Below are 9,784 nucleotides of genomic sequence, written 5' to 3'. Positions count from 1 at the left end.
TCCATTTGTACCTTCTTAGCTTTTGTTTCTTGTATCTCACTTTTTCTGTTCCAACTGCATGTCTACTTCACACTCAATCATGCATAAATTCCGGGCCCGCCTTTGCCAGGGGTAGGGGGCTGTGCACAAGACACACACTCAGACACACACACACACACACACACACCACATTTTTTTCTGCCTGAGGTATATTGGAGCAGAGGTCGGCTGGTCTCAAGACAAAATGTAAGAGGAATCAGGAATATTATCCTGAGCATGTGATGGTGTGTGAGTGCACGTGCTTGTGTGTGTGTGCGTGCGCCTCGACGAGTGCGTGACATCACAATAAGATCACGGACTTTGTCGGAGGGCGGCCCCTAAAACGGCTCAATGAGTAGGGAGAGAACAGGAGACTGTTGGCTGGGTGCAAGAGAGAGGTGGAAGGAGGCTTGTTGGAGGGTTAGATGGTAGCAAGAAGTAGAGTAGCAAGTTTCAAAAAGCAGCAAGCTACAATTTTCTAAAGACAGTAATTGGTTGATTACAGGCACCTGAAAAGTTTGTATTTTTACTCTTTAAGTCTAGAAGTCTTGTCTAGATCAAATTCGGCTGAATCCTGTCTTTATCTATCGTATATTTATCGTTGAAGAAAGTCTCCAACAGTCAATCTGCTCCTCTGTGCTGCTTTTGGGTAACGTTTTCTACTGCAGTCTGTGAGGGCGTCAGGTGCCATTGAGTCCATCTTTTCAGCAGGAGCTCACACTCTCACTTTGGTTCAAACTGGAGCTGCTCTGACTTTTCATCATGAAGAGCTTGTGTGTATCTGTAGTTCTGCTGCAGTTCATCGGGACTTGTTTATGCCAATTCCCTCGCCCATGTGCCAACTCAGAGGGACTACGGACCAAAGAGTGTTGCCCGGTATGGGATGGTGACGGCTCAGCATGCGGCGCCTTGTCAGGGCGTGGTTTTTGCACTGAAGTGGAGGTCTCAGATGAGCCCCATGGGCCCCAGTACCCACACAGTGGAATTGATGACAGAGAGCGCTGGCCTTTAGCTTTCTTTAACCGGACGTGTCGCTGTGCTGGTAACTATGGAGGTTTTAACTGTGGCGAATGCAGGTTTGGTTACTGGGGTTCAAACTGTGCTGAATACAGGGAGTCAGTGCGCAGGAACATCCTGACCTTGTCACCTGCTGAGCAACAGAAGTTTATCTCTTATCTGAACCTGGCAAAAAACACTGTCAACCGTGACTATGTGATCTCCACAGCGACAAGAGCAGAGATGGGTGAAAATGGTGAGAACCCCATGTTCTCTGACATCAACACCTATGACCTGTTTGTCTGGATGCACTACTATGTGTCCCGGGATGCCTTTTTGGGAGGGCCAGGGAACGTATGGAGAGACATAGACTTTGCCCACGAATCTGCAGCATTCCTGCCGTGGCACCGAGTCTACCTGCTTCACTGGGAAAATGAGATAAGGAAGATGACAGGAGATTTTAACTTTACCATTCCATACTGGGACTGGAGGGATGCCCAGTCGTGTCAAGTGTGCACAGATGCTCTGATGGGCGGACGCAGCCCCCTCAATTCTAACCTCATCAGCCCTGCTTCAGTCTTCTCCTCATGGAAGGTAAGAGTATTTGATTGTCTCTCGGTGACTGAGTGTGTGTATCTGTGAGTGAAAACTGTGTGTTTAACTATGTGAAGATCTATGTGCAAATCTTTCTTTTCCATTATTACATTAGGAGATGGAAAGTTCCATTCCCCAAGAAAGAAACAAAGGCTTGTTTTATTTCCATTTCACTCTGCGGGTCCGTTGTTCTAAAGCTGGTTTAGCCTCTTAATCCAAATTAGAGATTTGGTTGGAAACACACATTTTTTTTAAGAATTCATCCTCAAGTGATCCAGCCAACATAAAAGATCAGAGTGAAAATCCTACTTCAGAGGCTTTGTTTCCACATCCCCGAAAATGTATTCAAATCAATCTGACAAAAAATTTGCAGTACTTTGTATCCTGCACTTCATGTTGATGGATAGAGCTTCATGAAGGTCTTAAGACTCTTTAACCAGTAGCTCACTAAGTGTGTGTGTGTGTGTGTGTGTGTGTAGGTGATCTGCACCCAGCCAGAGGAGTACAACAACCGAGAGGCATTGTGTAACGCCACCGGGGAGGGACCACTCTTGCGCAACCCCGGCAACCATGATCCCAACCGCGTGACGAGACTCCCCACAACAGCTGATGTGGACTTCGCTGTGGGCCTCCCAGAGTACGAGACAGAACCCATGGACCGATTCGCCAATATGAGCTTTAGAAACGTCATAGAGGGTAGGAGTGGCAGACACACACACACTCACTAGTATCAATGCACTTCAATTGCTTAACCATTGGACCTGAACCTAATCCATGGTCCAATCTGTTTAATCTAGTGAATGAGTTTTGGCTTGTTTGGTTCATACAGGGGTATCAATTTCAATCAATCAATTTTATTTATAAAGCCCAATATCACAAATCACAATTTGCCTCACAGGGCTTTACAGCATACGANCAAGATGCAGTAATAGAATACGAGAGAGAGAGAGAGAAAGAAGGAGAGAAAGAGAGAAAGAAGGAGAGAGAGAGGGTAGAAATACAATCATTTGTGTGTTTCTCACTTTCAAAGAGAGAAAGCACAACTACAGACATGCATCCTTAAAATAAAGGTGCTAACTCAAAACATAGGGTTTCTGGGCTTGTCCCAATAGAAGAACTCTTTCTGGTTCCTGCTAGAACCTTTATACCTAGAACCCAACATAAAGGATTATTGATAGAACTCTCTATAAAAGGTTTCACCCAGAACCTGTCCACCTTCTAAGGCCCAGATTAGATGGTGCTCCATCCCCACCAAGCCCTCTGTTTCCATCCTCACAACGTGCTGGTGCTGGATGGTGGGTCGCTGAACGGAACCAGTTCCATGCCGGTGGAAAAGGGATACCAGAAGTGCTCTAAAAACAGTAATTGACTACATTTTCCATAGACCTCTCCCCCCACTAATCAGTTTTAATTTAATCACTTTAATTTAAGAGGTTAGCTTGGGAACAAAGGAACCATTTTTAGAAGCCTTGGGCGTCATGAGGCTCTCAAAGGGCCAGGGATGATTTGGTCCAGTGCAACCCACAACAATCATGGTCCACAATCACATTTTTAGGAGGTGGAGATTTCGTGAAATCCCTGCTACTACAGCCTTTACTATTTCAATGGTGCACTAGGGTGTTGAACGGAAATTTGAATACAAAATGTCAAGTACCAGGTATCTGTAAAAATAAATTTCAGCAGACAGTGTGGTATTGGTATAAAATGGTGGTTAAGATATTAACTGTGGCAGAACTCACGTAAAATGAATTGATTAAAGGGATTTCAGATACATCTACATTTAAAAATTGCATTTGAAACATGGACAAACTTTTGAATATCTGAGGCTGAGGATCTTTTAACACCCATCCTATCAACAATCCTTGGAGAACTTTCTCTTACAGAAACGTTTCTTTGGATACAAAGGGTTATTATGCTTAGTGCCCCATGTGTTTGTAATTTTTTGTAGTAACTGCTTAATGTTAGATGGCAGATAGAGTAGCCGTCGGGGGCAGGCCTTCCTGTCTCTCCCTGCTTCACCTTATCTGATGCAGATTTTAGTATGTGTGCAACCACGCCCCTATCAGTTTTTCCTCACTGACTCTCCTGGCATGCCGAAAAAAAAGAGTAAGATACAGAAATGTGTTTAGTTGTCATTGGGGTTAGTTGTAACACTTTTTAAAAAGGTGTTGCAACCATCCCTACCCCTGTCAGCCAGTGGTTAGCGAGCTGTAGCAGCGTGGTGGTTTGAAATGAGCAAAGATGAAATGCCCTGCATTTTACAATGGAGACCACCCTCTCATTTTGTAGAAGTTACATAATTATAATTGCAACAGTACCAGTAATAATCAAAATATATACTTGGTCCAAAAATACTTTCATGCCTCAAAATCACTGTTTTCACTGTAAAATTTGCACACTTACTCACACAGCTATGAAAATTCAGGAATAAGGTGATCTTTCGACAAATGTATTACCTGACTCCTAGGTCATCCCTTCTTGGTGAAAGTGGAGCTGTTACAACCATCCTCTTGTTATAACCATATCCAGTCTCCCCTTCATGTTCTCACTTTCCTCCCCACCTGCAGGTTTCGCCAATCCATCGACAGGCATGGCAGTGCAAGGCCAGAGCACCATGCACAACGCCTTGCATCTCTTCATGAACGGCTCCATGTCCTCAGTGCAGGGCTCAGCCAACGACCCCATATTCCTGCTGCACCATGCTTTCATTGACAGGTACAATGATGCACACAACTCATTTACTAATGACACATAGAAAAGAGAGCGCACACTACAAAGTCACTTATTCATGTGGTCGATTGCAGTGAATAACCACATTTGTTGAACATGATGAACAAACTGTTTTTCCTCTTTTATCCTTCACTCCTGTTTACCTCTTTGTTCCTTCCTTCTCTTCTCCAGCATCTTCGAGCGCTGGCTCAGAGCCCACCAGCCTCTCCGGACCAACTACCCACGTGCCAACGCCCCCATCGGCCACAATGACGGTTACTACATGGTGCCCTTCCTGCCTCTCTACAGAAACGGAGACTACTTCCTGTCCAGCAAAGCTATGGGATTTGAGTATGCCTACCTGTTGGACCCTGGTTAGTACAACAACAACAAACAAGTCCATTAAACGTGTGTTTCTACAACTTTTCCTTAGTGTCAAACTGTCTCACACTGTGTATCTCCACTACAGGCCAAAGGTTTGTTCAGGAGTTCCTGACGCCCTACCTCCAGCAGGCCCAGGAGATCTGGCCGTGGCTCCTGGGAGCCGGGATCCTCGGGGCGCTGATCGCTGCAATCATCGCTGCACTGTTTATTGTTGCAAGACGGAAGTGGAAGCGTAACCAGAGGAGGAAGAGGGCGTCGAGCTACGGAGAGAGACAGCCATTACTGCACAGCAGCTCAGAGGAAGGTTCATCTTCATATCAGACGACTCTGTAACACACACAGGCACTGTACAAACAGCTGTATATTTTCATGAAGCAAACTAATGAATCCTGGAACAAAACCTACATTTGTAATTGATTTCCCAGAATAAATCTATTTAAATTTCAAAAAGGTATCTAGCAGAGAGTTCTGTGTTGTCTTTGCCTCTGAGATATTCACTGCCAAGACTTTTGCACCTCAATACACTTGAGGTGGGAATGGAGATAGCACTTAAAATGTCAGCAACATGTCTTTACAGAAACACTGTCAAGGGTTTAAAACAACTTTTAAATACTTTTTTATTCTTTAGGTTTGCGAGTTTTTCCAAATGTTTTCCATAGTTCAAAATTTTGTGGGTAGTGACAGTAGATATCTCAGAAAAAAATGTTGTAGCTTCTAATCAGTAGAAGTGAATGGGAAATCTATTTTGGGATTTAGGTGAACTGACCCTTTACTGTGTGAGACAATTTGAATGGAGATTATAGATAAGGAGCAGGAACGCAACATCTGGAAGACACACAAAGCCATCAAGTGTTCATTAATACAATGCAACACGTCAGAGTACAAATTAAAATTTAAAGATTTATACAGTTCACCTCAGTCTATTCTTGTATTTGAACTGTGACTTGTGTCAGGTGATTATTTACACAAACTACTCAGCAGTCAACGACAGCATCTGTGTTTGGATCAGCAAAAAATGTAAAGTGATGTGGCTATTCTTTCCCCCATGGCAACTTATTTTTTACTTTCCTCGCTGCCTTGAAACACAGATGCATATTACATAATTTATTATTTTAATGTATGGCACTCTAACTGTAATTCTGTTTACAATAAACATACTGGACTGACTATAGCTTGAGAAAAAGTTAGATGTTAAGGAAGAATTTTTGATCCTCAAAATCGAGACCAGGTCTGTTGCACTGTAGCTTTAGTGACTGCTCAGGTTGCAAGATAACATTTTTTGCCTTCTCATACTGAATAAATCAGTGTCAGAACTAAATTAAAGTCCTTTCTCCCAAATTACCTCTCTCCTTTCATTAATTAAAAATGTACTATCTAAGAATTTTTCTTGTGACTGAGATCCAGTCTACTTTTCTCTATGTAATTTGAACATCAAGACTCCTCAGAAAAAGCTTTCATGTACCTCTCTTAATGTGTATACAAAGGTGTGGATTTTGGGGGGGACGCAGGGAACACCTCCCCTCAAAATTTAGAACAACCCCCAATAAAAACATGGCAGTAGCTGAGGACTTTTTATTTTGACGAAATTAAAGACATTTCCACCACAAACTGGTGCAGAAAAGACAAAAATTGATGCATATAAAAATTCACCACAATGCAGGAAACTAAATGTTTGACGCTAAATTCCTGGGGGAGGATGCCTTGTCTGTGTAGATCAGAATGGCCGACCATTCACTGATTTTAAACAGTTCATATATCAGTGTCTTTCAGTGCGAAACAGTTGTACAGAAGTAAAATCACTTACCAAATCTCCAACACACTCTATTGTGTGTTAGCACTGGTGCTAAAGGACGACAGTATGATGACTGTGATGTGTATCATGACAACAAAGATGAATCATGAGTTTGTACATGCTGCATTAAAAACAAACTAAATCCCATTTTCAGTGTGATTTTTTTTAATCTGTCGGTTAAATAGGAATGTTGATTAAAAACACGTTACCTGAGACGATCACATCTTTTAAAGGAAATCTGAATGTGTAGAGAGAGTTAGCAGATAACAGGACAAAGTGTTAATGTTGCTAAACAGTCAAACTGCTGTTTGACAGTATAATATTGTTTCTTAAGTATTAGCTTGTGCCTATGAATTATATATGTGTTATATATATGTATATTTAAATCGTGCCAGGATTAGAAAAAGTAAATATTTTCCCACTTATTATGTGCAGGTAATCAAAACATAATAAATAAAAAAATCTCTTTTATTTCAGACATTGCCTTGTTCTTATAAAAAGAGGACAATCCTGATAATAGACAAACACTCTAACATTTAAATATATTTAAATTATAAATGCTAAATAAATGGTTGCTAATCACAACGTGAGAGAAAACTGTTCTTTCAGTCACAAAATCAGAAATATCAAGATGTTGATTCTTTGCAGAAACCTGGTGTTTCCAGTTTTGGCATTAACAAAAGCAGACTCTGAAACCTGACAAACTAAAATATAGTGTTAAACTTGCAAATGATTTGTTAGAAATGCTTTCATTCATTTCTTTTATCAGTAACTTGACTTTCAGGAGATATGTAAAACATAATGACACCTAATTTGTTGAGAAATTGCCAAAGCCCTGCAGAAGTTTTTTCACATAAAATAACTTTAAAACATATAAATAAATTGGAAAAAATCTAACTAAGTATACTGGCTTGAGGTGTTGTGTAGGTTTGCTTAGTGTAAAGACAGATCTTTGATAAGCATACATGAACAGACAGTTAAACAACAAATAAAAACTGAACCTAGAGTCTTCATTTAGGTTCCACTCTCCTCTGATGAGAGGAAATCACTGCGGATCTCATGATTGACAGTCTCGCAGACAAATCAAATACTTTGAGACTGTTTCCAGCTCAGACACAGGAAGTGTTTGGTCTCTGACGAGGGACTCAAAACTAACATTTCCCTTCAGGCTGTCTACAAATCCTGCTTCCACACTTTTTGGTCTGTAGAGTGTGTTGGCTGCCAGGTTGATGTCAAGTAAAGTCATTAAACTGACACTAAACTAGTTCTTGGTTACAACAGTTGATTTGCCCATGTGGTTCCAATTCATGGTTATATACAGTAGGATAACAGTTTCTTAAATGTGATGTTTCAGCCCTGATCCACTGAAAAATGAATTCCTTCTTGTGTAATATCATTATCTTGCTGTGTTTGTGGTCAGTGAATTGCAGGTTGTGTAAGCAAATTTTCTTCCTCACAATGGCAACCAGCATGAGAAACGATTTTACTTCACAGTAAGGATGTGTTAGGTAAAAGATGAAAACAAACAGCAACTTTAGAAACTCAGAGCACCATAAGACGAAAATACGAGCAGTGGGCTGGTCCCTTCAGTTTCACAGATGTTGGCTGGATAAGATGTTGAAGCTTTTAGAGCCGTCAGTTGGGGGTCGGGCTGGTCTAGAGAGAGAAACAGGCCTCATCTGCATGTTATGGTCTTGTCCTGCTGGGCCTTTTGTGAGCATGGGCGGGGATGCACATGAAATAATAATAATAGTCTGTGAATACTCAAGTTCTTTTGGCACATTTCATATATATCAAATGGCAAAGTTGCTGTGAGGTTGACCTCAAACTTTGGAACCGGCTCTAATGTTGGATCAGCTGAAGGACTCCTTGTTGAATTCAAATGTTGTTCCAGAATATCGGGCTGAGTTACACAGTCTGTGGAGAGTCCTGGAGATGCCCTTTGGTCCACAGCAGAAAACACCGACTCGCTTGCTGAAACCACAGTGAGAGAGAAAGACTTAACAAATGTAATAACACTGGAGTCATACTCCATCCCTGGACATTCCCACTCTACTCACTGCTTATTGGTCCTCCCGATCTCATCAAACAGTAACTTCCACCTGGGGCGACCGACCAGCAGCCTGGAGGTGAGTGGGCGATACCTCTCCTCAGACATACTCTGAAAATGAGAACAACACAACAAAGCTGCAATAACTGATTTGTTGTGGCCATTTCAGAGCAGCAGAAACAAGCGACACTCATATTATCTCTATTTAAATGTATACTATGCAAGAAATTCCTAAAAAACAAAGTATAGACTCATACAAAGGTAATCCCTCTCAATCATCACTTATGACCAACTGGAAGTGTTTGAATGCGTCTGCTGAGACTCAGCCCTGTGCCTGTATTTTCTTATATTCTCCTTATTTTAATGGGCGTGTACCTCCACAGTGCTCAGGTGAGTTTGGGGCTTTATATAAAGTGTCTTTCAATTAAAAAACGTACATTTAAGGCCTCTGACGGGCGAACGCGGAAAACTTTTCGGACGTGTGTTCTGGGCAACAACACTAAACCAATGTCCAATTCATCAGGCTTCTTTGAGTGCGGTGACCCATTTATTTTCACATGTGCTCACCTTCACACAGGTAAAACATCGTCTGCCCATAATTTATCTTAGGCTGGTTTCCACAGTCAATCACAGGTTAGTGTCCATTCAGTAGTTCAGCGTCCAAGTTTCCATTCATCAATTCCAGTTTCAACACGCCACAAACTCTTCATGCTGCTTCAGTAAAACTGTTTGCTTACCCCGTCACACACCTGCTGCTCATCACCTGCACCTCACCTGCATTTTCCCTGCTCTAGTGCGCCACCTCATGTACAACCAACAAAACTGCATCAAGGGTTGGCTTTTACTTTAAGATTAAAAACAGTAACCGACAACCCTGCAGAGTATACCTTTAACCTATGTGGCTAACTTGTTAGCAAATGAGCTCTACATCTACAGTTTAAAAGATCCAACTCTGATATGACAACAGTTCCTCCACCTCTCTCGCCTCCCCCCTGCTAACCTACAAACTGCAGCAGCCTGTGCTCTCTAGTTTAAGGGCCATTAGATGTTATCTGTAGTGCAAACAGCTGCGGGCAGTTATCAGCAAAGAAAAGCAAATTCTGGGACTGACGAGGTGGGATTAAGTAAAAGATAATGAACTGCATGGGTTGTTTGTGTACCAGCAGGGTGAGCTGCTGATCTATCGAACCTTGTCAGTTTAAAATTGAGCTGTTTCAGATCAAAAGCTTTTCAGTTTGCCT

General features: G+C 41.8%; 2 protein-coding genes across 2 annotated transcripts in view; one reads left to right on the top strand and one right to left on the bottom strand.

Annotated features, from left to right (window-relative positions):
- The first annotated feature begins 371 nt into the window (after positions 1-371).
- On the top strand, positions 372-5,048 carry tyr (tyrosinase). The gene is made up of 5 exons (XM_050071307.1): positions 372-1,608; positions 2,088-2,304; positions 4,176-4,323; positions 4,510-4,691; positions 4,787-5,048. Exons 1-5 carry the CDS (start codon positions 781-783, stop codon positions 5,032-5,034), a joined length of 1,623 nt encoding a protein of 540 aa, XP_049927264.1. The 5' UTR covers positions 372-780; the 3' UTR covers positions 5,035-5,048.
- A 3,279-nt stretch (positions 5,049-8,327) lies between these two features.
- LOC126406790 (NADPH oxidase 4) overlaps positions 8,328-9,784 on the bottom strand; it is a 30,056-nt gene continuing 28,599 nt past the window's right edge. The window contains exons 17-18 of the mRNA XM_050071296.1: positions 8,554-8,654; positions 8,328-8,467 (exon numbers count right to left, since the gene is read on the bottom strand). Of these exons, the coding sequence (XP_049927253.1) occupies positions 8,347-8,467; positions 8,554-8,654 (222 nt within the window). The 3' untranslated portion in view covers positions 8,328-8,346. The remainder of the gene's footprint in view (positions 8,468-8,553; positions 8,655-9,784) is intronic.

The sequence above is a fragment of the Epinephelus moara genome, chromosome 2 (assembly GCF_006386435.1).
Source record: "Epinephelus moara isolate mb chromosome 2, YSFRI_EMoa_1.0, whole genome shotgun sequence".
NCBI lineage: Eukaryota > Metazoa > Chordata > Actinopteri > Perciformes > Serranidae > Epinephelus > Epinephelus moara.
The sequence above is the reverse complement of the archived record's forward strand: the minus strand, read 5'-3'. Positions and strand labels throughout refer to the sequence as shown.